General features: G+C 43.7%; 1 protein-coding gene, 11 non-coding genes and 3 pseudogenes across 18 annotated transcripts; 2 read left to right on the top strand and 13 right to left on the bottom strand.

Moving 5' to 3' along the window:
* Positions 1-1,892: 1,892 nt before the first annotated feature.
* On the top strand, positions 1,893-4,315 carry LOC136528729 (protein HEAT-STRESS-ASSOCIATED 32-like; annotated as a pseudogene).
* A 10,507-nt stretch (positions 4,316-14,822) lies between these two features.
* LOC136530218 (small nucleolar RNA snoR2/U65) lies at positions 14,823-14,973 on the bottom strand. Its single transcript, XR_010777703.1, has one exon. It is a non-coding gene; the product is annotated as a small nucleolar RNA snoR2/U65 (small nucleolar RNA).
* Positions 14,974-15,020: 47 nt separating this feature from the next.
* On the bottom strand, positions 15,021-15,205 carry LOC136530174 (small nucleolar RNA Z112). The gene has a single exon (XR_010777665.1). It is a non-coding gene; the product is annotated as a small nucleolar RNA Z112 (small nucleolar RNA).
* A 430-nt stretch (positions 15,206-15,635) lies between these two features.
* Positions 15,636-15,748, bottom strand: LOC136530188 (small nucleolar RNA Z107/R87; annotated as a pseudogene).
* Positions 15,749-16,005: 257 nt separating this feature from the next.
* On the bottom strand, positions 16,006-16,089 carry LOC136530125 (small nucleolar RNA R38). Its single transcript, XR_010777620.1, has one exon. It is a non-coding gene; the product is annotated as a small nucleolar RNA R38 (small nucleolar RNA).
* A 95-nt stretch (positions 16,090-16,184) lies between these two features.
* On the bottom strand, positions 16,185-16,320 carry LOC136530210 (small nucleolar RNA snoR80). The gene has a single exon (XR_010777695.1). It is a non-coding gene; the product is annotated as a small nucleolar RNA snoR80 (small nucleolar RNA).
* A 71-nt stretch (positions 16,321-16,391) lies between these two features.
* LOC136530164 (small nucleolar RNA Z157/R69/R10) lies at positions 16,392-16,483 on the bottom strand. The gene has a single exon (XR_010777657.1). It is a non-coding gene; the product is annotated as a small nucleolar RNA Z157/R69/R10 (small nucleolar RNA).
* Positions 16,484-16,554: 71 nt separating this feature from the next.
* On the bottom strand, positions 16,555-16,649 carry LOC136530170 (small nucleolar RNA Z157/R69/R10). The gene has a single exon (XR_010777661.1). It is a non-coding gene; the product is annotated as a small nucleolar RNA Z157/R69/R10 (small nucleolar RNA).
* A 788-nt stretch (positions 16,650-17,437) lies between these two features.
* Positions 17,438-17,539, bottom strand: LOC136530201 (small nucleolar RNA snoR97). Its single transcript, XR_010777687.1, has one exon. It is a non-coding gene; the product is annotated as a small nucleolar RNA snoR97 (small nucleolar RNA).
* A 104-nt stretch (positions 17,540-17,643) lies between these two features.
* LOC136530115 (small nucleolar RNA Z278) lies at positions 17,644-17,745 on the bottom strand (annotated as a pseudogene).
* Positions 17,746-17,819: 74 nt separating this feature from the next.
* On the bottom strand, positions 17,820-17,912 carry LOC136530074 (small nucleolar RNA Z223). Its single transcript, XR_010777581.1, has one exon. It is a non-coding gene; the product is annotated as a small nucleolar RNA Z223 (small nucleolar RNA).
* A 63-nt stretch (positions 17,913-17,975) lies between these two features.
* LOC136530221 (small nucleolar RNA U36a) lies at positions 17,976-18,061 on the bottom strand. Its single transcript, XR_010777705.1, has one exon. It is a non-coding gene; the product is annotated as a small nucleolar RNA U36a (small nucleolar RNA).
* Positions 18,062-18,126: 65 nt separating this feature from the next.
* LOC136530228 (small nucleolar RNA snoR134) lies at positions 18,127-18,270 on the bottom strand. The gene has a single exon (XR_010777712.1). It is a non-coding gene; the product is annotated as a small nucleolar RNA snoR134 (small nucleolar RNA).
* An 81-nt stretch (positions 18,271-18,351) lies between these two features.
* On the bottom strand, positions 18,352-18,479 carry LOC136530212 (small nucleolar RNA snoR111). Its single transcript, XR_010777697.1, has one exon. It is a non-coding gene; the product is annotated as a small nucleolar RNA snoR111 (small nucleolar RNA).
* A 299-nt stretch (positions 18,480-18,778) lies between these two features.
* Positions 18,779-25,409, top strand: LOC136526715 (zinc finger CCCH domain-containing protein 13-like). Of its 7 annotated transcripts, XM_066519300.1 has the most exons (12): positions 19,026-19,135; positions 19,203-19,669; positions 19,780-20,507; positions 20,619-20,747; positions 20,841-20,874; positions 21,301-21,436; positions 21,540-21,596; positions 21,983-22,080; positions 22,193-22,264; positions 22,395-22,603; positions 22,826-23,019; positions 23,816-25,073. In XM_066519300.1, exons 3-12 carry the CDS (start codon positions 20,492-20,494, stop codon positions 24,179-24,181), a joined length of 1,311 nt encoding a protein of 436 aa, XP_066375397.1. In that variant the 5' UTR covers positions 19,026-19,135; positions 19,203-19,669; positions 19,780-20,491; the 3' UTR covers positions 24,182-25,073. The 7 variants fall into 7 exon arrangements, with proteins under 7 accessions (XP_066375399.1, XP_066375400.1, XP_066375396.1 ...); XM_066519299.1 differs by having other exon boundaries at positions 18,999-19,135; positions 19,479-20,507; XM_066519298.1 differs by having other exon boundaries at positions 19,006-19,135; positions 19,285-20,507.
* The last annotated feature ends 912 nt before the right edge of the window (positions 25,410-26,321 follow it).

The raw sequence follows: 26,321 nt of genomic DNA, 5'->3' as shown, positions 1-26,321 counted from the left end.
AACTGCTGCCCCTGACGTCGGCCGCATGCTCGGCACAGTACAGCGGAATGGCCGACGGGACAGGAGGCAGGACTGGGCAGGGGTTACCCGCCACTGTGCCAACCACTTTGCACATGGTTGACGCCCATGCCTCACTGTGCTGCCAACTCCTGCTCCGAGAACAACGCAGCGTGGGGAGCCACGTCTGGGATACTGTGGCCTCGGAATCAGTACCCAGGACCAATAATTCCCTCCAAGGCCTCGGCAGTTTGCTTCAGGGGCTCGGCAGCCTGAGGATCCATGTCCGCCGAGCCCCCCACGATGGCTCGGCCTCGGCATCTGCAGAGCCACGGCTCCCTACGACGTCATCGCACGATGACCAGCACATCGCCCGCCATGTCCTGCCTCAAGCTGTACTGGAGCCCCACGACGCACAAGACCAAGTATGACCGGCGCGTCACTTCTGCACGACAAGGACGGGGCCACTCCATCGACCATACCGCGACAGTGGCCGGCTACAGGGCTCGGACACGCCACCCCCATTTATAGAGCGCTATGTAGCAACATATGTACGTTTCTGGTTCTCCCTTAGAGTATAAAAGGGAGGGACCGGGGCCATTTCTAGAGAGAGCAACGAGCAGAAAGACGAACACACCGATAGAACTACACACTTCTACGCTGCTTGAGAACAACGCCTCAAGCAGCCCGCACCACCCCCGCCGAGACCTGGGGCTAGCTCCCTCTCTCACCTAGCTTGTAACCCCCTACTACGAGCACCTCGGTGCAAGGAATACAAGATCGATCTCTCAGACTGGACGTAGGGCCTCGATTGCCTGAACCAGTATAAACCTTGTGTCTCTTTGCATCACCATCCGGAATCGGGAGCACGCAGAACAAATTCACTGGTTGGTTGAGGACCCCCGGTCCGAAACACCGACAGTGCCCAAACCTACCCATGGGCAAATGTTCGACCTATTTTTTGGGCTAGGGCAACCACTCATTTTTGTATTAAAAAATAATCGGGATAATAGTTTTAGGACCGACTGATTTCTTTTGGGCTTCGTTATCTTTATCCAAGCTAGGTCTATTGAAACCAGGGGCTTGAGGTGGGCCAAACTTGTTTAGGGGTTTGTTTGGTTGCACTCTAATCTATATGTACGTATTAGGGTGGATTAGAGTAAAACTAATGCTTGGCTACACTTTAATATACTCCAATCCCACATGTATTGGATTGAATTAGGATGAAAAAAATAATTAGTTTTTCACTTAATCTACCATAAAACATATATATTAAGGTTGATTAGAATGTTGCCAATCGAAAAAGATGAATTCCTTTTCCATTTCAACAAAGAAAGAATCATCTTAAAAATTCTTTTGAGTCCTAACTCCTTTGTAGGTAATTAGTAAGTGAACCCACCCAAAGAGAGCCCCCTTAGAGTCAAGACCTAAGGGATTGTCTAGGACCGCTCCATAAATACTGCTCCACAAGCTCTTCCATAGATCAACTCCATAAACAAAACTAGAGAAAAAAATCCCTTTAGGTACTCACAACTACACATTTTTTTCTAGAGCTGTGTTTGCGAGGCTACACCTATTTTTGACTTAAAAAATATTGAGCGGTCCCAGACAGACACTGGCTCTGTTACAGGACCCGAGAGTGAAATTTCAATCATCCATCGTTGGAAAAACAAATGGAGCAAAGGACAAGGACAACACTAACCCTATATACTGGGCCGGGATTTCACACCAAAAAAAATATGCCGGGTTGTAGGTCCTTTTCTAGCAGGGAAGCACGTAGTAGAAACCAAACCAGAGCCCACGAAACAGGACTTGTGATAACAGTCTAGGCCCAAGAAAGCCCGGTTCAGACTGGATAAAAGGAGTCGAGACGCAGACACCTGTTCGGTTTCGGCGGTCCCCACGACACGTCATCGCCGTGGCCCAGCGCTCGTTTCCAGAAGCAGCCGCGAGCTTCCACCGTCTTCCTCCCGTGCTTTTTCTCGAGCGATCCGTTTGGTCCGACCACCACAGCGCGAGAGGAGGAGAGAGAGCGCGCAACTGAGCAAGAGAGTGGACGGCGACGGCGACGATGAGGGGGTGGCGAGACGGGGTGGAGGTGGTGGCTCTGTCGCTGCGGGGCTACGGCTACGGCAACGAGGACGAGGAGGACGACCGGCCGGAGAAGCCGCGGCGGTACGGGGTGACGGAGATGCGGAGCCCCATCTACTCCTTCCGCCCCGCAAACCAGGCGCTCCAGGTTCGCCGCCGGCTCACAGCTGCCAGCCTGCCACCCCTGTTTTGGGCGCTTCGTGTGCTCTGCTCTGATTCGTTTGGTGTTTTGTTGTGCCGAGCTCGATGCCTGGATTGGGCGTATTCTAATTGGGAGTGCGATTCAGTTTCCCTGGAATGCGAATACGGGTTGAAGCCGCGTTTGATGATTAATTAGTCTCGATAATAGATTCGTACATCGTACTAGTGCTTGGATTGAGACCATATGAGTAGTTTCAGAATGTCATCGTCGTGGGCGTTGCCAAATTTTTCGAACCGAATTAGCCGATTCATGCTAATTGTACTGGTGTTTTTATATTATTATATCCAGCATCTAGGTTTCTGTTATGTGATGGAGGCACAATAAAGTGTAGATGACTCCCGTGGATTTTGATTTTAGCAAGGAATAACTAGTCCCCAGCTGTTCTTTTAAGTCCCCTGGGGCGATTTGACATAGACAGTAATAGTACAGTTCACCATAGGAACGAATATCAATAGCTATTTACTGGTTTTTGCAGGCACTGGGTGGTTATGCTTAAATGACTGCTGTATATTTTCCTCTCTTTTTCACCATCCTAACCATTACTACTGACACTCAAGCCAAACATTTTCTTTTTATTATTTCAGGAAATATTGGATTCTGTTAGTCCATTTGTTGATGGTTTGAAGTTTTCTGGAGGATGCCATAGTTTGATGGGAAAGGAGTTGGTTAGAGAGATCACTGATCTAGCACACAAGCATGACATTTATGTGAGCACAGGTGATTGGGCAGAGCATTTGCTGCGTCAAGGACCCTCTTCTTTCAAGCAATATGTAGAGGTATGCGCGTCTGTTATGGTTATGTAATTTTGTGACAGTTTGAAAACAATGTGTGAAATCACTTCCGAGTAGCACATGACATGAGTATTCCACTTCAGGAATGCAAGGCCTTAGGGTTTGACACAATTGAGCTGAACTGCTGGATCTCTCAATCCTCCCTGAAGAAGCTCTGTTGAGGCTAGTCCGCCTCATCAAGAGTAGTGGTTTGAGGGCAAAGCCAATGTTTTCAGTGAAGTTTGACAGTTCTGATATTCCAGCATCTCGTGATAGGTCCTTTGGGGCGTACATAGCTCCGGTCAAGGAGAAGACCTCAGGTAAACCAAACAGGGGTGTCTTTTCAACATTTATTATACACACTGTGATTGGTATGACCCTAGTTACCTCCTATCATACTGAGTACTGAATAATGTTTGCACAAAGCAGCAGCTCTTATACTGAACAATGGTCAGTTAGACGGTTCGTTTAACTAACTGCTTGAATGTCTTGCGTTTTTTCATTCAACATTCATAATTTAGCCGTTTTTGCCACCATTGTCTTTAGTTATCACAGTTCACAGCCTTGCACACTATGCTACGCCATTTTTTCTAAGCTATAGTATGGCAAAATCAAATTCCTTTTTTTTTACTTAGAACATGTGTGTTTGGTGTCCACTCTTGCAGAAAAAGTTGAAGATGTTGACCTGCTGATTAGGAGGGCAGAGAGATGCTTGGAAGCAGGCGCAGATATGATCATGATCGACGCCGATGATGTTTGCCAGCGTGCTGAATCTCTGAGGACAGACATCATCGCCAAGATTGTAGGCCGGCTCGGGCTTGATAAAACCATGTTTGAAGCTTCCAACCCCAAAACCTCAGAGTGGTTTGTCAGACGATATGGCCCAAGGGTACTGACTCCTCTACCCCCTGAATAAACTCAAGCTGAGCAATGGTGATACCATTGTTTCTTGTGGTTCATTTGATCCCAAAGTTTTGACATGTATCGGCCTGCAAATGTAGGTAAATCTCTTCGTTGACCACTCCGACGTGATGAATCTGGAGCGCCTCCGGGGCTTCAACATGCTCAGAAGCAACTCCAACATGCTCAGAAGCAACTCGGCCTCCCGTTTTGCCCCGCCGTTCTTCCTGATGTAAAATGCGCCAATGACCATTCTCGTATCCTGAGCTGCGACAGTTACGTTTCTACTTGGAGTTGTAAGCCTCGCACAGCTTGTTATGCCCTCGATGTAACCACCAGCGAGCAGCGGCATAGCATCTGCTATGTTATCAGCAACGCTACTGTAATAATCAGTTCTGTGGCGTAAGTAGTGTATGGGTGTTTGTGTTTCATCGCATCGATAAGCCAGATCCCTTGGATTCATGTTTGCGCGGTTGCATGCGTGTGAATATCGGCATTTTCTGTTTTTCAGAGCATGAGAGCACGTCTCCGCATGAAATTCGGGAATTTTCTGGTTTCAAAAGCAGGACAGAGGTGTACAATGGTGAAAATAGTTTTCCAGCTTGGACTTCACGTTTAACACCATCTTGCAGATCATTGGATCAAACCAACATGGATCATGAGCTGGCAATTTGTTATTGGTGTCTTCGGCAACAATGACCTCAAACCAAACAAAGTTGTTACTTGAAATCGCATCAAAACTAGAATGATAACTACTAGAATCGTAAAATCTTACAATCATATAACTGTTTGTAAAATCTTATATTCTACTTAAAGTTGTAGAATCAACTATCATCAATTAGTTAACAGAGTTGTAGAATCAATTTGATAACCTAAGTGGTGATATACTCATAAGTCATATGACACAGAGACTAGAGCTGGCAAGAACCATAATCTATGCACTCCCTTTCCACTATGGTAATACAAATTTTCCATGGTAAAAGAAAAATATAAAAATCAACAATTCAGTATTGTATTGATTCAGTAAATAAGTTTAGCAGTAATACAGTCATTTTCAGCCACAGAACTTAACCAAACTATCGGAGTATATCAGCCGTAAAACGACATATATGAAAATTACAGTAATTCAATATGCTCATTTTCTTGAGCACCAGTAATTTCAGACAAGGGCAAGCATAGTCACTCCAAGATTTGATTTCAGTTCTGAAGACCGTGTGCCCACAACTTGAGTCTTCTGTCTTCGATGCATTTGCAGAACCAGCCCTAGGTTTCTCACCCCTGGAGGCACATCCTAGTGCTGCACAAACATAGACATTTTTTTTAAAAAAAAGAGAGAGAATCAACTAATTGAGAAATTAATGTTTGCTTGAACATTTGTTACTCAGCAGTTAACTAAACAACCCAAGATAACTCACTACACGTAGATACTTAAAAGCGAAACTACAAACATACGACAGATTCAGACGTCCATATAAACTAGAAACATCTCTGTTTAGCACAGATATCTTCATTCCTGTTTCTATGCTGCTATTAGGTGGCATTGTCAGGTATATGAGATCATCAGCTATGCATAAGCATGAAGAGATTAACGGCCCGTTCGGCTGGTACACAAAAGTACTGTGTACCGGCTGGTTCTGTCTGGTTGCAGCTAATTCAATAGTGTTCTGTGAAAGAGAATAAGCTGAAATAAGCGAGATAAGTGAGAGAAAAATATTGTAGATTCTCTGGAGTGTAGAAGCTAGTGTAGGTTATTAATTCTTTTGGTTCCATGGCATCACCTTCCTAACTGATCAGCCTAGGTTTTAGATAAGTTGTCAGGAACACGTCTTTACAATTTCAACAATGGTTCATACAGAATACTAGGTAGGAGCACATATACACATACTAACTTCCTTATGCGGTATGGATTCCCTGCTATCCGGATGCTCTTGCGTGATTTGGTGTTATCAAACAAAACTTAACTATCCGTAAAAATATACTTTCCCCACGTACTCCTCCCTAGACGCGTGCCTTCTCCGCAGGCCTCCGTGTCCCTGCATGGATTGCCTGCCTCCGCACCCATTGGGCTTTAATTTTTTTTCTTCTCCTGTTCCAATTGGCCCACCGTGCCTTCAGCTCGGCTTCGCCCTCGGTGCCGTCGTTTCCGGACGGTGCGGCGGCCTCTAGCCTCGCACGCGACGCCGGCGCTGCGGTGGTTGCCTCCGTCGGCTGCGAGGAGTGCCTTCTCCTGTTCCTTTGGGTGTGCTTGACAGCATATTTCAGTCTTATATATGTTGCCTACTATTCTCGATCGGTGATGTAGGGACACCATTGCATTTCTTCATGGCGCCTACAAGGCCGGAAGGCCCCATCATAGTGCTGCAAATTCTGTTGCTTCCTCATCCAGCTCTGCCCGTACGGCTCTATCCGTGCGTCGCGGTCGAACCGGTCAGCGCACATCTCACACAGCCCTGCAGGCAGTAGTCAATTCCGGGTCGGTCTTGGAGCTTGACATCCATAGTGTGCTATTTTTTCCGAGTCTGTCTATCCAACAGCCATATGTTTTATGCAGTTTTAATATATAAATTTTTTTTACATCATAAAATTAAAATCCAACAACCTTCATCCTCCTTCTACCTCCAGCCTTCTTCTACCTTCATTCTTCTTCTACCTTCAAACAATCACAAGATCACAGATCCACATATAAAAAAACAATTTTTTTTATGCAAGAACAAAAAGACATATTCGGTTGGTGCGGGGGATCAACCGGGGCCATTTGCGTCCGCCCGGCCGGTGCAAGTACATGTCCGTGCAGCTAGTGTCACTTGTTGGCTCACGATCTAACGCGACAGTAGGACCTGAGCACTCGTACACACAGCTCTCGTTCGTGCGCGGCTCAACCACCGAATTGTCTTCAGAAAATCCGTGTGTTTTTTTTGCGCTAAAACACATATGTATTATATAGCATTTCTGATTTTTTCCTCCTTATATACTAACTCAAACGCGCGCGCGGCGAAGGCGCATCCCGACCTAGTATCTCTCATGTTCTAAGTGTATGGAACATATTACATTTTTTGAATGTACGGAAAATCATAAGCAAGCAAAGTTGTACTGCTGTACCTGGACCCTGGAGGTTGGAGTGCAGAAGCTTATGTAAGGAACAACATCCTTGTCGCCGCAGCAGTAGTTGGCTACCTTCCTGACCTGGCTAGAATTTATCTCTATGCTGTATAGCCCATCAGACATCCTGATGAACAGGACTCGGCTGGCACCACCATCCGCGAAACCATTCACCTGAATTGAGTTCTTGATGAGTGCGCCTGAAGGAAGCACCTTCCGTAGATCAATGACTCTAGTTAGAACAAAGCCTGCATCTCCATCTGGACAAGCCACCCTCGACCATAGCTGCAGTTTGTCCTTCACGTTGGCAGCAAATCCTAGCCCACCATCATCATCAGTCATGAGCACAATGCTTCGTGTCAGACGACGGACTCTATGTGGTAGGCGAACCATAGATACTTCCCGTGTGGCCATGTCGTATTCCACGATCTCGTCGTTAAGATGAACCAAGAAGTAGACTCCCCACGAGGACGCCGGGCGCAGGCTTCAAGATGCTGAGGAAATTGGGGGTGGGGCGGGCGCTCACAAACGGCTACGTTGCTCCACGCAGCAGCCTCAGATGTGTAGACGGACAAGTACATGTTGTGGGGCTTGATGTCAATGACGACAACCAGGAAAGGTCCCTGGCGGCAGTCGAGGTGGTCGCAGTCGCCACCGGCGGCGGCGGCGCTGGCCACGGCGGCGTTCCACCTGCGATAGTACCCGTGCAGGTAGAACGGCGGCTCGGGCAGGTCTCGCTGCTCGTCCGTGACGGGGTCCCAGATGGAGAGATCAGCCCGCCCATAACTCGAAGGAGCGCTCCGCCAGAGCAGGACGCGGCCGTGGCGAGCATCGATGGCGCACCAGCCGAATTGGCCGCGGCCGGCGGCAGCGCGCGCCGGGAGGAAGGAGGCTGTGGGGACGAAGTATGCCGTCGGCATTCGCAGGAGGATTTGTACTTTGTCCCGGCCGTAACGGTATTACATCGATATTACATGAGTTTTCGTGAAGCACGGAGCATTAGAATACAATCTATGTTTTGATGTGAACAAAGGTAAACATCTGTGTATTGATTAGTACGGTAAAATTATAGTACATCCATTGGCGTTGCCAAGTAGTACCACCGTTCTGCGTAAATTGGTTGACGAAGCTGACAACTTGTTTCAAAAATATATTAGAGGTTATCTGCTAATATGTGAAGATCATGACACTCACCATGAGTTGGATTGAATTAAAAAACTATACATATAACATATGGGCTAATGTATCCCAACACCCTGTGCTAATATTAATTCAAAATAGTTACTCAGTACCAATGTGGTGCTTGTTCTATAATCACATAAAAACATAATCCGTGCATACTATTTTGTAAGAATATTTTTATGGCATGTTTTGTGGACATGAGTTCAGAATGAAGAAAAAAATCATAGCAGGAAGCAGAGTTGATTGGTATGATCAAAATCTAGTTAAAAGAGGCAGTAACTTAATTATACACAAGATTTGAAGTTCAGTTAGAACTGCACTTTACAAAGCTACTCCGTAGCATAATTGATTGTGAACATTAAGAGGTTGTTTGGCAGGACTTCTCGAGCGGTTCCGGCTCCGGCTCCTGCTGAAGCCTTGCCAAACACCTCTATACAGAAGAGCTCAGGCCAAGGAGCCGGCCCAGAAAATAAACTAGGAGCTCGAAATTGTGGCTTCTATGGCTCCTCTCCTTTTCTCTGGTCACGTGCACAACCATGGTTGGCTGGAGGAGTCTTATGTCTGAACAAATGAAAAGGTTGTGAGCCACGACTAAGAGCAACTCCAGTAGGGCCTCTACTCGAGCCCCCATAGCTAAATATGGGAGCTCAGGCAAAAAAAAAACTTGCTCCAGGGCCTCAACTAGGGCCCTGAAATTTGGTTGGACACCCAAATCCTACCCCCAGACCCCATTCCAGTGGGAGAATGGGGGCTGAGGTCTAGGCTCCCATCCTACAGCAGCGACACTTTCCTCTCCCGTGCACTCGCCGGAGCCCCTCCCCGCCCGGCCATGGCGCGAGCGCGAGCCATCTGCCTCTGCCACGATCGCCCAAAGCTCCTCCCGCGACCTGCTGGCACCGCCACCTGCCTCCGCCACGCCCGGAGCCGCTCCCCCGAGGCCCGACGCGAGCACGCCGCCCGCCATGGATCTCACGGCAGGGAGCCCCCGCAGCTCCCTCCGCCGCTAGCGCAACGTCCCAGTGACTCCTCCGTTCGACTAAAAGGTCCTAATTGGCTAGAGGGGGTCAATAGCCTAATTTAAAAACTATAAACCACTAGACAAACTTGTTAGACAACTCAAAGGCTATAAAGCTTTTTGCAATAGCTCTAACAAGTGTTGCAAGCCTCCTATCCTAACAATTCTAGTTGATATAATCTCTAAGACAATCAATAGCTAAGTCACTAAGAGCTCTCAAAAGCTAGCTACACTAAAGAGCTCAACTAGCAAAGGTAATACAAGCTCTTAAAACTAATTTCACTAAAGAGTTTGTTACAACGTTAGCACAAAGTAAAGAGATGATGGAGAAGTTTATACTGCCGTGTAGAGGTGATGAACCAATCAACCAATCAACACAATATGAATACAGGGTGAAATCCAAAGGCAAGAGACAATTAATTTTTCTCCAGAGGTTCACGTGCTTGTCGGCACGCTAGTCCCCGTCGTGTCGACCAACACTTGGTGGTTTGACGGCTAAGAGGTGTTGTACGAACCCGTCTACACAATTGGACACCGCAAGAACCTACCCACAAGTGAGGTAACTCAATAACATGAGCAATGTACTAGAGTTGCCTTTGTCGCTCCACTGGGGAAGGCACAAGACCCCTCACAAGCAACCGATCGAGGCCGGAGACAATCACCAACTCCGCTCAACGATCCTCCAATCACTGGGCCGTCGAGGTGTCGGCAAACATCAAGAGTAACAAGCTCACCACCAGCCCAAATCACCCAACTAGTGCCACAAGATGATGCAATGCACTAGAGGCTCTTCAATCTCACTCAAGATGATGAAATCAAGTGAACAAATGAGTGGAGTGTGTTGCTCAGCTTTCAAAGGGTGTGCACAAGTGTATGAGGTGCCAAGAGGGTGGCCAAGGCTGGCCACACCCTCTATTTATAGCCACACAAGCAAATAAAGTCGTTACCCTTTTGGAGCTGTTTCTGCAAGGGCACCGGACAGGGCGGTCCCCTTTACTAAGTTGTCATCCCTAGCATGATGCTAGAAATGTGTTGTTGGTAATTATAAATGACACTTGAAAACTCAGAGAAAAATTACACACATACATACATACATACATACATACATACATACATACATATATATATATATATATATATATATATATATATATATATATATATATATATATATATATATATATATATATATATATATATATATATATATCCGCAAACGCACAGACAATATACCATTGTAGCATTTCATCCAGGAGTATACCAGGTATCGTTATTTATATTTTTCCACAAGGAGGAGCTATGGAGTTGTGTTGGAATAGAGATATTGACAAATATATATATACTTATGATAAAATCACTCTCATGCTATGGTAGGGGTAAGTCAAGAGATAAATAAATGATAAGTGTAAGATAATAATGATATTCTAGAGATAGAAATAGAGACTCATAAAATATAGTACGGCTAAACAAGAGATTCGTTAAGAGCAAAAGATTTCTAAGTCATTCGTTATTTACTAAGTCTTTAGTATATACAAGTATATACACTCTCATCTATAGTATAACTAACTTTGAATCTATGCATAAGTAATATTACTAAGAAAGATCAAGAACAGTGCTGATCTCCCTTCGCAACCGCGTAGAAGCAATCCTTAAGACGGTGGAGAACCGACGTACGAAGGAGGGACTGCCAGGTGGGCCTAGGGGGCCGGGCGGCTTTAGGTGGGGCGAGGCAGCCCCACCTGGTAGCCTCCTGCCCTCTACTTCGGTGACGTGGCTTCTGGAGTTCTCTGGAACCTTCTTGATTAGTTTTTGCCGCGAATAAGCGCGATTTAATTTAACGTTTTGATCCCCCTTGACGGTTTTCTGACATAACCCTGCTAAAAACTCGTGGAAATTGTCACTTTCAACCCCTAAGTTTATGTTTGTGATCATTTTCATGCATTATTTCAAGTTATATTGAAATTTATAATGAATAATAACTATCGTCAATAGCGGTCACCGGACAAGGAGTGACGGTGCCCCAACGGTCGACCAACGGCTAGTTGGTCACCGGACAGGGTGACGGTGGCACCGAACAAGGTGTGGCGGTGCCACCCTAGCCGAGCCCCCAAAAACCCTGCTCTCTGGATAATTAAGGCAATGCACCGCCACCCCATGGCGGTGCCCTTTCGGCCCTAACTTCAGCATGTCCCAGCCTTGATTTAAAAGCGGCGGTGCACACCGCCGTGTCGGGTGACCACCTCAAAGCTGCTACTCTCAGCCATGTCTAGGAGAGCACCGGACAGGCGTGGGCGGTGCACCGCCTCACCCATGGCGGTGACCACCCGAGGCAAAAATCTCCGTTAGCTGCGTTTTCGATTCTCAATTTGATCCACAAGCATTCTAACACAACTTTGCAAGCGATGCTAACTCTCAAAGTGTTTTATCAAAACATGTTAGAGCCAAGTTAGCATTACTCAAAATATTTTTTTATAAATATTTTTGCTTGCTCTTCGATATACACTAGGCCTAAATACAATGAATGAAATCTAAACCTAGTGGCACTTGATGATCGAATTGTCAGTTAAGAACCCCTCTTAAAAGTAAGAGCAATCTGTTCTAAATGTGATCACTCTCTATGATGTCTTGATCACCGAAATAAAACCCCCTATTTATACCCTTGCCTTGATCTCCATAGGGTTTTGTTTTTCTTTCTTCTTTTCCAAGTTGAGCACTTATCATCATCACATGTGGCCATCTCATCATTTCATGTGATCAGCATCACCATTTGAGTGCCACCATGCTCCTCACTTGATTGCACCAACCTAGCTCATATCATAACTCATGACATAGTGATAGGTTTCATCAATTATCTAAAACCAAACCAGTGCTTTCACCGGTGCTCCTCCTAGCGCTCGCCTCGGTGTAGCGGCCCCAGCGACCTCTCCTCCCTGGACTTGTCTCAACGTCCGGATCCAGTAGTGCCTGCAGCAACCACGGTGGCCGCGACAGAGCAGGGCCAACGTGGGCGTGGCCACTAGACGCACGGATCCAGCTTTCCCGACTGCCGATGGCACCTTCGGTCCCGTGGGCCGTGGCGTCAAGACGGTTTCCTCTGCTCGGTCCTCCGTTTGCCCCTCTATGTCTATCGGTTCTGCACAGCGGAAGGTGGAGGAAGAAGAAAGACAATGACACATGAGTCCCGTCTGTCATCCTCTACTTAATAGATTTAGGGACCTAAATTTGAATGCTGCTGTTGGAGTGAAAACAAAAAATAGAGCACCAAAAAATAGGGGAGAACACCAAGTCCAAAGTAGGAACCCTGATTTGGGTGCCCCTACTAGAGTTGCTCTAAACAAATAGTGTGCTTTCAAAATTTGAAAAGCAATTTTCTTCTAAACCATATATCCATTTCTAAATTTGTTTTGACCATGATGTTATTTACAATTAATGAAATAAAATAAGATCAAACATGATTATATTTTGGTTTTTTATTAAAAAGTTAATATTTTTATTTATAAATACAACTATGGAAATTCTCTTTTGCTTGAAACATTTTTCTTTATTCACACGACATATTTTGTGCTAACTCTTCCACATAAATGTGGTGCAAAATAGCCTTTTTAATATCGACCATCAGAGGAGCCAAAACATGAGAAGCCAGAGCCAGAGCCGTTTTGAGAGAGCAAAACCCAGCCAAACAAGCCGAGAGGGCACCCTCAACAATATGAGCTGTCTTAACAGTATTCACTGTTAAAAGTAAAATATAAAATATAGTTATTTTGAATAGACAAATTTTCAAAAGACTCATCCCTTATGAATGGTGGCATGTTCCTTTGATGACATAACTGTTCCTGCTTCTGAAAGTTATTGTTAACTAAATACCCAAAGAATTCCTTTGACGACATAACAAACTGTTCTTGATCCTAATATAGAAGATGTTCCTTTGATAAACTGTTCCTACTTCTGAATTAGTGGCAACTTTGGCTTGGCAACTACTGATTCTTAGGCGGGCTTCTCCACCGGCTTTAGGAGCCGTTTAGAGCCGTTTTCTACCAAACGGGGTAAAGTAAAATAGCTTCACTTATAAAGCCCCTAAAAACATGCTTTCACAATGATTTGGGGTTGAATGGAACCAAAAAAAAGTGGTTTCTTCCGATTCCTCCTCCAGGTCCCTAAAAATATGCTCTCATAGGGAAGCCATTTTACCAAACGGTTTACCAAAACCGCTTCAGCTCCACCGGTGGAACTGTTCATGGAGCTGAAGCCAAAAAAAAAAAAAAGCTTCACTAGTGAAGTGAAGCCCTGCCAAACGGGGCCTTAATGTCCAAAGAACATGTTACTTTAATGACTTAACCAACTGTTCCTGATCCTAATATCAGATGAGATCTACGGGAAAAGGTATCAAAATAAAAAAAAAAAAAGAGATAATCTACGAGAAAAAGCATGCACACATCAACAAATGAGATCTTTGGGAAAATGCATCGGTTGCGGCAATGAACACAGTGAACACATACTTTAAACCGGTGATGTAGATGCATGTGTTTGTCTTATGTCTCCCGTCCTCTCTAATGTCATCTTAGGAGTGACAACGTATTGAAACTGATTGTAATTGGAAAGAGTTGAAGAATAAATGATATATTGATGGATAACAAGTGATGCCGACTATTTGGGAAGGATATGACTAAAGAAACTAACGTGAAAAAAGCTCTGGACTCTGTAGAACATCAGCAACAATTGGATTTGACCTCAAATAACATTCAGCGATCCAACATCCAGTCCTCAGGAATCATTCATACTCAAGAACTCTGTATAGCACAAACAAAACAACACGAAAAAAAGGAGAAAATTGTCAGGAGACAAGAAAGCAAACATGTAGCCCTGAAAAAACACTCATTCAAGAACTCCATATAGCGCAAACAAAACAGCACAAAAAAAAGGGCAAAAAGAGCAGGACCATGTAAGACCATCTCCATAGGGGAATGCAGAGAAGACAATATTGGGCAAGGGCACTTAAGGATAGAGAGCTGACTCGTTTTACAGAGCCGACTGAGGAGATTGAGGGAGCACAGAGCAACATTCTGCAGGCTGATGATATTTCGCAGCCTTCTGAGCCACAGCCGGATAGGTAACTGCAGGACCAATTTATGCAGGACCCATATTTCCAGAACCGGGATTCCATAGTATGGGGGTGAGCTTTCAGATCGGGGATTCCACACACATGGACCCTAACTTCCAGCAGTTTGGTCAGCACATACATAACTACATAACTACATAACTATCAGCCAATCATGGTGTTATGAAGATGTAGCCCAAACTGCTGAAAGCTAGTACTACCCCATAGTCTGAAATCTCTTCATCTACTGCTAGCTCTCAACAAACGGTGTGAAGGTGCTATTCCAAGAAATTCTGAATATTGTTCGAATTTACCAAGCCACCAGGCAGCTCAAAAATTGAAATTGCATGGAAGGATCTAACAGCACTAACTCTCAAGCTTAGCAGGGCAAAAGCACTTAGCCTTAACATTATCATCATGGCCATATATGAATTTACCAAACCACCAAATAAAATGTGTAAATTGAACAGTAACTGTAATCACAGATAACGGCTCTGAGAACAGATTGCGATGCAGTCCCCAGGTTCCTATAAACATGTGAAACGTGGAGACCACTCTGTATAGGCCTAATCATAGCATCACCAGTCAATGCCCATGGCTACTGGAGACGTGGCATCAGGACCATAAAAACATCAGGACAGTACACATCAACAAGATGTTTTATGTAGAATCCCTCAATGAACCTATTTAAATCACCCCCCACAGGTGAATCAAACAGCTGCACTTGTGAGCTCCATCCCAGAAAAAAACCACAAAGGCTATGGTAGAAGGATGGACATCTACAGTTGAGGCCGCTGCTATTTAGAGTCAAACCGCACTACCTATCTATGGGTGTTGAGATCTTCAGTGGGTATAAATAGCAGAACTTGTCACAACAAACTAGAGAAATTATTGGTAAAGGCAAGATTAAAGCAGTCATCCTACAATACCTTGTGATCAACCAACAATGGAAAAACCAAAGGCCGTACACATATCTGCAGAAGAAAGTTTGCAAAGGATTCAAGCAAAGTGAGGAATGTTGGACATCAGGATGCACACACTGTTTGAGAGGACAGTGAATGCATGATAACTTATTCCAAGCTCGCTATTGGCAACGTACAGCGCTGAATGCGCTACAGAAGAGAAGCACATCAGAGACTCTAATTTGTTGCCTCTCAAGACACAATATTACCACAGTGATGATTTTTGAATAGAAACCTCAAAACAAGCAAGATTAACATGATACATATATACATACGATACAAACAGCTCGGAAAATAAAGCAGAGGCCAACAAGATAATTCAGATGGCTCAGTTCAGCAGGATATTCGGCATACAGGTTGATCTCATTAAAATAAAGAGATTGACATGTGATTTGGTCTGTTGAGCTTGAATATTACAAAGTCGTCACTGCCATCACTCTTAAATTCATTTATCAAGATATCAAATCAACCAACTTTTAAAATTAGCTCAAGTGAACAAATGGTCTCACACCGCATTAGTTCATGAGAGAGATCAACAGATAATAGGCAAAAGTTTGCCTGTTCCACAACAATCATCTCATTGAACGCCAAGATCAAACAAAAACGAAATCAGACAATCAACTTTTGTTCAGATTTAAAATTTAAAATAAAATGCAGCTGAAAGGAAAAACTTCAAACTACTATAAATACATAGTTTTTTCAGATAAGTGTTCTCAGCACCCTTTGGAATAAGACAGGGATAACTGTATTTTACTTTGTTATCATCATCCACACATCTAACTAGACCACTTGAACAATAAAAAAAAGTTTCAGGGACAGATCAGGCGCTCCCCAAAAACACATGGATAATTTATCAGCTTGGCATGTGATGGAATATATGTGGCCTTTCCAGGATTGGATTGACACAAAGAACGCCACCAATCAGGATATAACCACAACTATCTAGAATAGCATGTCGCGTCCAAGCCATTATACAAAGAGGAACAGAGTCATCCTCCAGAATTGGTAATGGACGCATCTAATGGAAAAAAAGAAAAAAAATCTACATCTAAAATGACAAAGATATTGCTCACTTGTTAGATGAGTTCAGACAGCCAAGGGTTTGGTCTTCAAATACCACTAGTATCAGAAACTCTAGTCCAAAACACAATTGCTCATCACCACTCAAAATCTAACTTCTCAGAGCAGGAAGTAAAGAACAATGTATGTAAACTAACAATAAAAAGGTTGAGAACTGGTACTTCGGGGCTCAGACAGCCAAGGGTTTGATCGTCAAATACTACCATGATAATATCTGAAACTCTAATCTACAAAAGTTGCTCTTCACCACTCTCATTTCAAATGAACCATTGTTACCACACAGAAAAGAAGACACGAATCCTGTCTATGATGCTGTCTAGAACAAAGAGAAAATAGACCAGAACCAGGACAAGACACTGAGCTACAGCTTCATGCCACAGCTGCACAGCTTATGCTTAGAATCCTAGGCAAGGACAAGTGATTGATGGGATGTGCCTGAAGCTATTTAATACCTCTGCCCTCAGGGTTTCTAGGCATCATTATGCTGCATAGAATGCATTTTGGACTTTAGATTTAGTTATAAACTACCAATCCAGTTTATAAGTCACACATGTATATCAAGAATCAAACTTTACAATCTTTGACAAATAATTTGGCCAACAATTTTTAACTATTATAATACAGATTTGAATATTTGATAATACAGATTTGAATATTTGATACAGTTAAATTTGTGATCAATGTACTCTTCAGCATAAGTTTATAACAATTATAATAATATAATGTAAAATAAATGAATAGTGAAAGCGTGAAAATGGAGTGGGGGGACCAAATGTAACTGAGACTTAAAAACTGTACAAAAGGTAGTAGCCACTAGCCAGGCCAACCTAGCAAATAATACCAGTGGTTTCTATACAAGCTCAAATCAATTTGGTCAGTCCTGTTGTAGATACAACTAGTCAATGGAGGACGTTAGCTACATGCAAAGGCAGCCAAAACTACAGGCTGTACATATAAGTAGCAAACTTCCTTGTTCTGAAGGCTGAAAAAATAATTATGTTGCAACGAAAAGCAAAATATGTGGCTTAAACCCACAGAAGTAAACAATCTTGTGCTGTTATTTAACTCCCAACTCACAATACAGAGCCGAAGCTGATGACAACACACACTCTCCGAGTTTTTCAGCCTCAACACAAATCAGAAAGCACTAGTGCAAGGATCGTTAAACTCGGTTCCGATTTACCCAGTATAATTATTTGAGAGAAAAACTAAACTACAATACTATTACTAAACTGCAAATGCATTTGGACACTGCCCAGTCTTGTCATGCGGGTGCAGCAGCTCCAAGTAGGAGCTACTACGCAGGAACTTGAGCCGATTGCAGCCTCCAAACATTGGACGACTTCATGAGTGGCCAATGGGATGCAAGGTTTGCACCAAGAAAAATGCATGATCCTAAGTATAGATTTGCCAAAACATGACACTGATAAGGCTCAGATATGAATCAGCTTTATCTGTCATGAGTTATCAGAAGCAGAACTGGCGTTGTAAGCTGAAGGTTGTATCATCACTGCTAAATCAATCACTTGAACGAAATGACCTAATGCAGAAAATAACAACAGACAAGTGAATGATTACTAGATGGCTCATATTAAGAAATTCAACCATTAGTTTTCCCTTTGCTTCACGGGTTAGATCAGAAGCGCGGGTAATGTCAAATCACTGCCATCAATCATCAATTCAATCAAACGAAAGAGCAAACCAAACATAATAAGAAATTGTGTACTACGAATATCTGTATCCATTGCTTTGACACAGACCGATCACAAGATTCGTCAGGGCCTGCAACACTGAATGGCATAGTGGATCTAGCACAGGCATTGGGGCTTCCTTCTTCAAAGTAATAATCCGACAAGCCCGGGGTTAGCACCGTGCGGAAACCGAGTTAGATCTTCAAATCGCGAGCGTGATTTTTAAATGAAACAAACAGAATAAAGGCGAAGCAGTGGGAGACAAAACTGTAGTCAAGCAACAATCATTTTGCCTACTGGAGTCATGGCAACTGAAACGATTTCTTGACGCGTCGATCTATCCCCTCCTTGCGTGGGCGGCGCAGCACGGAAGAATTCGTGCCCCCGCCGGTATGAACAGGAGAGGAAAACAGTACGGTACAAATCAAAACGATGCAAAACAACTCCGCCTGTAAAGATATTATTACGAGTGAAAAGGGAGAAGCAGACTGCAGCGCGGAGGACAAACGATGAGGCGGGGGCAACCAGGACGAAGCGAAAGCTTTAGGTTAGGCGAGGCGGCGGCGGCGGGCTGGTTCTTGAAACCCTAGGTAGAAAAGAGGAGCACGGGTTGGCTCTTTTATAGCCTCCGTGGCGGCGAACGGGTATAGGGCAAACGGCATACCGGCGAAGGCTTGAGCTTGCTGGGCTCGAAAACTCCCATGGGCCGCCTATAGGCCCTTCCGGCCTTCCCTGTTCTCCTCCCATTTCCCCTCGTGGCATTCGTCGTCTTCGGTTCACCCTCTCGGCCGCCGTCTCGACTGTAGCAAGCGGGGTCGCCGTCGGCCGCGTTCAGGAGCCATGCGGGAGGGGATGAGGGAGAGGGACAGAGGCGGGAGCCCGGATGCGTCGGGCCCTCCTCCCTTCCGCGGGCCGGCGTACAAGACGAAGCTGTGCGCGCTGTGGAGGGGCAGGGGCGGCTGCCCCCGCCCCAACTGCGGTTTCGCCCACGGCGAGGCTGAGCTCCGGAGGCCGCCCCCCCGCGCCTCCTTCCAGCCTCGCCCTCGACCTGGTATGCACCACGCGCACCTCCATCCCCCCGCTCTCATTCTCGAACCGCGCTTAGTTTGTCGTTTTAGGGCTTTGCATCGCCTTACCGTCTGCTTCTGGGTTTTGCCGTACCCAAAATGTTGTCGATTCCGTGCCAATTTGGCGGATTAGGCTATTTGGATGGTTTCAATCCGAGCAAGAGACACTAGCGCGCTCTTCTTCAAAGAGACGCATCTTCTGCCTGTTTATTCATCGAGCTATTGGGATGATTTGTTGAATGACTGGAGGCACAGCCCAATGTTTGAATGCTAGTGGCGCAGCAAACACTGACAGATAGCATTGTGATCTGAATCGTATGGTCTCAGGAGCAGATCTAGCAAACAGGGAAGATAGTTGCAACTGCAAGAATTATATAATGGTAACAACTTGCAAGTGCATCCTTGGAGGATGTACAAATTGGGGGTGCAAATGTTAACAGCTGACCATTCTGGGAGGCTTTATAGTTTCTACTCGTGGCTGAGAAGACTCTACACTTCAATTGCATAACAGTATGATGGTCTGGCACCTGAATCTTTTCTCAGTTTGTGTTATATCTTCTCGTCTTATGGTGCATATACACTATGATTCCTGTGTAGTGGTACTTGAATTGAGTGCTTGCTGTTGCAGAACACAAAAATCATCAACAAGCCTGATTTCACTGCAGATAATCTTGGCATTGCTGGTTATTATTTTGATTTTACAATAGATGTCTCATGGGCAGATTTGTTGAGATTGACTGCTTCCAGAGGATGACACATCCTATTTCCATCTTGGCCTTCTTTTCAGTTGGCACTCGGTCATTTATGATCACTTGAATGCTTAACCTGCATCAGAAGAACTTAATATGGAAGATATCAAACATTTTATCTTCTCGATGAGATTCATGCTATGGTCAGTGAGCTTTAACAATGCTGTTAGAAGCTTTTGCATCTAATTGAAACACGCCCTTTGAATATACTGCATCAAGCTATATCCGTGGCTTTATTGTTACCTGCCCTTCAAGTATCATCTTGGAACAAGATTTTTGGCAGTCATATGGGTAACATCTGATCAAGTGAAATTAAATTTATTTGGTGCTACTGGAGTTTTGGAAGATTTTACGTCATGATGATTGGAATATGATAGCTTTTTGTAACTAATTTTGGTGATTCCATCCAAATGTACATCAGGTGATTGGTATTACAAGTACTGGATCTATTCTAAGTGGTGAATCATGATGTATAATCATGTATTGGCATCTATTCTTTCATTAGTTGTATTGGCTCATCTGTGTTTATGGCCTATGGTGTATTGGTGTTATTGTGGACCCTCTAATTCTTGTAGCTAATTGAATAACCATATGGCTCAAGGTTGTGGTAAGCTTAATGGGTTTCTGTGTTGCCTTGTACATATGCAGCTCCATCTAACTTTTGTTTTTTGATGGCATAATGTTTTTTGGGTAAATCTTCCACCTTCCTGGTTTGTAGGGAGAAGGGATTACAGAGATCATGAGTTTAGACTTAAGCCTGAGAGAAGACACTCACCGAGGTATTCCCCCGAAAGAGATATCAGGCGTCGTTCGTTTCGTGATAAGAGACCAAGTTCTGAAGATAGGGGTAATCACTTTTTCTGTGCACACTTGTGCCAATAAAAATTATTTGCCATTGTCCATTCTATCCTCTAACTACTCCCTGAAATGTGACTTGCAGGATCTAGTCGTTCAAGATCACCTATTAGGAAGAGGTATGTAGGAACTATTATTAGGGATTCATTTCAGAATGTGGCCACTGTTCAGTTTGTCGTGCGTTCAGTTAACTCTGTGTATACTTAAACTTGTTTATTCCATCGGGCTAGTCTATCTTCATGTGACATCATGACTTAATCCCTGCTGATTTATTGGTTTCCTTTAATTTTTTATCTGTGCGAGCTGCAATGTTAAGTTTGTGGTTTATGAGACCCTTTATTCTATTGTTCAACCACAATCTACCATGGAGTGTAATCATTATCCATTTATAACTTTGGGTGGGTGTAGGGTCTTCAGTGTTGGTTTAACCAAGGAGAGTTTTGATCTTATGTTAGACATGTGACCTGTATACATGCTATTTTTTGCAACTTTTTACAGCTTCTGAAATTGCCTATCTTTATGTTTATGTTCTATGGACTGTTCAGTGAGAGAAAACATAGCAAAAGTCCTGATGGTGGAAAAACCGATTCATCCATAAGTTTTAGAAGTTCTGATAATGAAGACACAGGAAAAGATGAAAGGTACTTAAGCAGTGATGAGAAAAATGGTCGTGAAGAACAAGTAAGTTTGAACTATGCGATCCATCTCCTTGTCATGATAACATACAAGTCAATGTATCCCCATATTCCTAGACCTTTTTATATATTTTTCATGTTCCCTGCAGCTGAAACAAATGCATCTGGACATGGAAGCATTACGTGAAGATAAATCAAAGCTGGAGGTCAGTTATGATTTTTCAGGACATGTCTTACATATTGATTACTTATCACCTTGAGTTGTTAATATATCTGGAGGAATTGAAAGGATAATGCATGGATTCCATCAGTTCATTTTATTTGTCAGTTGATCACAATTGTGATTTTTTTAGTTACTCTATGATTTCAATTGTTCCCTCTTTTTTGTTATTTTTCTGCCTTAACTGTAATGATTGTGATGAAACTTTATTGTTGTGGAATTTCTCATCTATGTTACAAGACATTTAAATTAACCCATTAAGACCAAGTAGAACTTCTGTGGATGAGGACTAAGCAACAGTCCTGATCATCAAATTAGCATAATCAACCTTGGCTAGATATTACAATTTTTCACTGATTCACTATGTCACAGGCGATATTGGAGAAGAAGACTGATGAAGAGCGCAAACTTTGTAGCAGAGTAGAAGATCTTGAATTGCAACTGAACAAAGAGAAAGAAGATTGCCAAAGGTCTTATATTTCTAGAAAATACTTCTTTACATATCAGTTGGTGGGTTCTTCAGCATAAGAGAAGATCACCAAGTATTTGTTTCCCCTCCCTAATGCCTCCTTTTCAATTTAGGATGACCTCCAAAACCAAAAAGCTAATCAAATCACATGGGCGTTATATAAAAGCACAGGAGGATTTAAAGAGGCAGGTTTCTTTTCCCCATATATTAAATGTTCCTGAACTTGTGTATGGTCTGAAATAAAACATAATAGCACTCCTAGTTTTAGTCCTTGTATGATTACTGCATAGCTGTTCACCATTTTGAGGTCTGCAGGTCTCAGGCTCGCTTTGAGAGGCTAGCAGATTTGCTTGCTTCAGATATTTTGAAGCCTTGTACCAAGGAGCAGGGTTCCATCGGGATTACTGCCAATGAAGATCCATATGATGCTAATGGAATGAGCCCAAGTGACCAAAGACAAAACCATGTTTCAGCAGCAAGAAAAAGACCTATTTCCCTCCCAACAAGTGAAGAAGCAAAAACTGGTAAACCTACATGAGATCTTTGTAGACATAAATTTGATCCTGGGATGATATTGTTTATCCATATTGATCAAGTCTGTCAAGATAATGATTACCTATTCTCCACTTTTCCCTCTTACTGGTTGATGCTTGACATATCTCCTGTTCTCACACGTGGGCATCATTATCTTGAATATGTGCACATTTTACCACATTTTTTTTCATGTGCAAACTTTTCCTTTTCAGGAAAGAGACACAGAGAGAATGACGATGATATGATCCCAGCATCAGAGAACTATAGACCTGAAGATGCACTAGAACATGTCCAAGATAGCAAGGGAACTGGTCTACCAGAATCATTTACAGCGAAGAAGTTAAGGGAGGGTGACTACGATGATGTAGGAAACATTGTCTCTTCAAGCAATATTTTTGCGGATAGGGTGAGACGTCTTTCTTGCATTAACTCATTTAGCAAAATTGTTTATAATCATTTACTAAGTATGTCATGATCTGTTGCCTCATTATGTTATTAATAGACATTCTCTTTAATGCCCTTTGTTATCCTACAGCTATTGTAGTTCTGCAAATTCCATGGAAATTTCTGTAGTTTTCTGAGTTTGTTATCATAGAATTTAGGAGAGATTTCAGAATATGGTTCTCAATATGCATGCCTCACTAAGATATAACACTCAATTCTCGCGACTTCCGAAATTTGACACCGGAGACACCCAGTCTTTATTTCAGGTGTTTCTATCCCATTTTCTCTGTTTCCCTTCTTTTCCTTTTCCATTTTATTTCCCAACGCATGCTAGTGGACCATTATGCAGTTGCCTCTTATCCCTTCACACAGAATACATCTGGAGGCCAACTGCTGTCTACAGTCACTTGCTCTCTCTGGTGAATCATTCCCCGAGCAACTCACACTTTCTTCCTCCCTGTCACCTCCCACACATGGATCACAAGGTCCTCTCCAGACATTGCAAGGTATGATCCGACCAGGCTGGAGTTGATGCACCACACAGAGCCCATTTGGACAGCCAACTCCTGACTGAGTGAGCCCCTTGCACGTCTTCCCGTACAGCCGCACCTGAACCCTTCCAGCATTGCACGAGCCAATGCCATCAAGGCTGTCCAGGTGGCAGAATTGAGGCGCTAAAATTCTTTCTGCTTCTCCCCTTACTTGGTGCTGTGGTGTCCATATGTGACAGTGGTCGCTAAGTGTCTGATGCCATGCAGCCACCCTCCTATGGCTTCCTCTGGGGCTTGGATGTGGGGGTGGACGAGGACGTGGCAGTTGTCAACAGCTTCATTAGTTCGTGCACGATTGATGAGCAACCAATGCAGAGCTCAAACTCCTTGAAGGTGAGCTGCCGGCCAGTACGCATCTCACATACTACCTCCTCATGCACCTTCCCAACCTTGATTATGTGCTTTTGCTTCCTGTTCTGGCATTTTCCCCCACTCCCCATCGCTGGAGCTGGCTGCCGCAGTGCAACTACAGAGCAGCGGCTAGCGTCCTTTGGCGGCGCATCAGGACGAGCGATATTCAGCCTCGGGCTGGCAGTGGCACAATTCCGGAGCATGCTCAGGGGGCGGTCCTGAGGAGGGTGCGGTGCAAGAGAGGAGCATGGATGGTGGAGGTCCAACCAGCAGGAATGGCAGCACAAGAAGGGATGAGGCGAACAGGAGAGCCACACATTGATATGTTGCACTCACCCTCTAGAGGTGTTTGGTTGCCTGGGCGAGCCTCTAGGCTATGCTATCCTTTGGGCAATCTTACTGAATGATTCAATAACTGTGGAGGAACATATGTCTGTTTTTGTACCAAAAAACGTGGACATAGGACTAAATCTTCATGTAGCCAAATAGGTGGCACCAGTAATGGTTACGGTGATCCGACAAGTATGCTCCAGAATTGTTCAGCAATAATAACTTTAATTATCTATATGTAGCCCCATGTTACCAAGTAGTAACCAGCAACTGGGTTATGATTCCATTAATTTTCTTTGTTATTATCTATTATGTATATGTAGAACATGAAACAGCCTAATTTTAGCATGTCCTTCTTGGTCAAGCAACTCATTGCATATGCATCTTATTATTTACAATTTACAATAATTATGTCATGAGGCAAATCTTAGTCATGTACAAGTTGTAAAAATACTTTTCACCTTGACCATTTTCAAGAAGTTTGCAGAGTTTTTCTAGGGCCTGATGGATTCTTGTGGTATTTCGAGTCGTCTACATGTCTCTTTCTAACCTATATTTTTATCTTTTGAAACATTTTAGTGTATCATGGAATATTATGTTGTAGTTTGCCTGACTTAAAAATGTACTTTAGTTTTTCTCCATTGCTCTAAAGTTTCAGTAGTGCCACCTTCTGTTTCAGATATAACAGCTCATTTATCATTTTTGGAAGACATTTGAATATGTTTTAAAAATTAGCTTTTGTATGCATTTCTTGAAACAAACTCTTGACACTATGCCTTCTGTTTTTCAGTACAAGGGTGATGATGATGAGGAAGTTGATGTTGATTAGTGAGCAGATGCTGTCGGTGGTTGAATGATTTGAGCTGTAGGAGGCAATTTCAACAGACGACATCGATGCCAGCTTCTAAAACTACTTGTATGCCTTTTGCTTCGGGTCATAGGGGCTGGTATATTTGGTAGCTATTTATGTGCTTAGACTGAGTTGTGATGCTGTCAAACATGAGTACATTCTTTTTCTTTTTGTAGTGTTTCCTGAGTTTCGAAGAGGATACTAACCTGTACTTGCTTCATGTATTATTCTTAGCCAGTTTGAGTAGAGACTTTTGGATTGGTTGTGTTATTCCGCCTCAGCCTCAGGTTACAAACTATGCATCCATGATTCATCTACCTATCATGAAATGCATGCGTGATCCTTGAACTTACCAAATGCCTTCTAAGTCTATGAATTCTGATACTAGAGGTTCATAAAGTTGTGGACTTGTCTTCAAAGTGCACAAAAAAATGTTCACAAGTTTGACTTGTCAACATGGAATCTCCACATTGCCATGCCATGTACTCATGTTAGCAACATTAGGGCGTTCTGAACATTTCATACTTGAATGACATGCTAACTATGATATGATTATCTTAGGAAATCAACAGTATGTATAATCATGGTTTTTAAGGTGTCGCCTAGGTGTCCAGACACTAAAAAAAGCCTAAAAAAATCAGCAAAATGAGAGCAGGGTAGGGAGAAGAGAACTGGAGGACCACGCAAGGCTGAGCACCCATCTCCATCCGCTCTAGTTCCCATGGCCATTGCAACATTCTTCACCAGCAAATTTCTGCGAGATTGCAGATCTAGGAGGGGGCTCTAGAAGGGGCAGCAGTAGGCCAACAGTTCTCACACAAAGGATTTTTGGAAAGGGTGTAGCGCCAGCAGTGAGGAAGGGGATGGGGATATGGAAGGGGGCGGCAATAGTCGTGAGGAAGGGAAGGGGAAAAGGTCGTTGGAGATGCTGGACGATGGTTTGGGAGGACCACAAAAGGTCATGTAACATGCCAGGAAGGTTATATGGGCTGGCTCGTGGTCTAGGCCTTTTTTTTGTGTGCCTTGTCCTTCTTTTATTTTATTTTTTCATTTTCATTTCTCTCTTCTCCATGCCTTGTCTTGCTTTATGATCGCCTAGGTGTCGCCTAGCGACAGACCAAGATCCTAAGGGGTGGCTCGCCATGTCTCGTCTCACTGCCTTAAAAATTATGTGCATATAAA

Source organism: Miscanthus floridulus, chromosome 19 (genome assembly GCF_019320115.1).
Source record: "Miscanthus floridulus cultivar M001 chromosome 19, ASM1932011v1, whole genome shotgun sequence".
NCBI classification, from domain to species: Eukaryota; Viridiplantae; Streptophyta; class Magnoliopsida; order Poales; family Poaceae; genus Miscanthus; species Miscanthus floridulus.
This window is presented reverse-complemented; position numbering and strand designations above follow the sequence as displayed.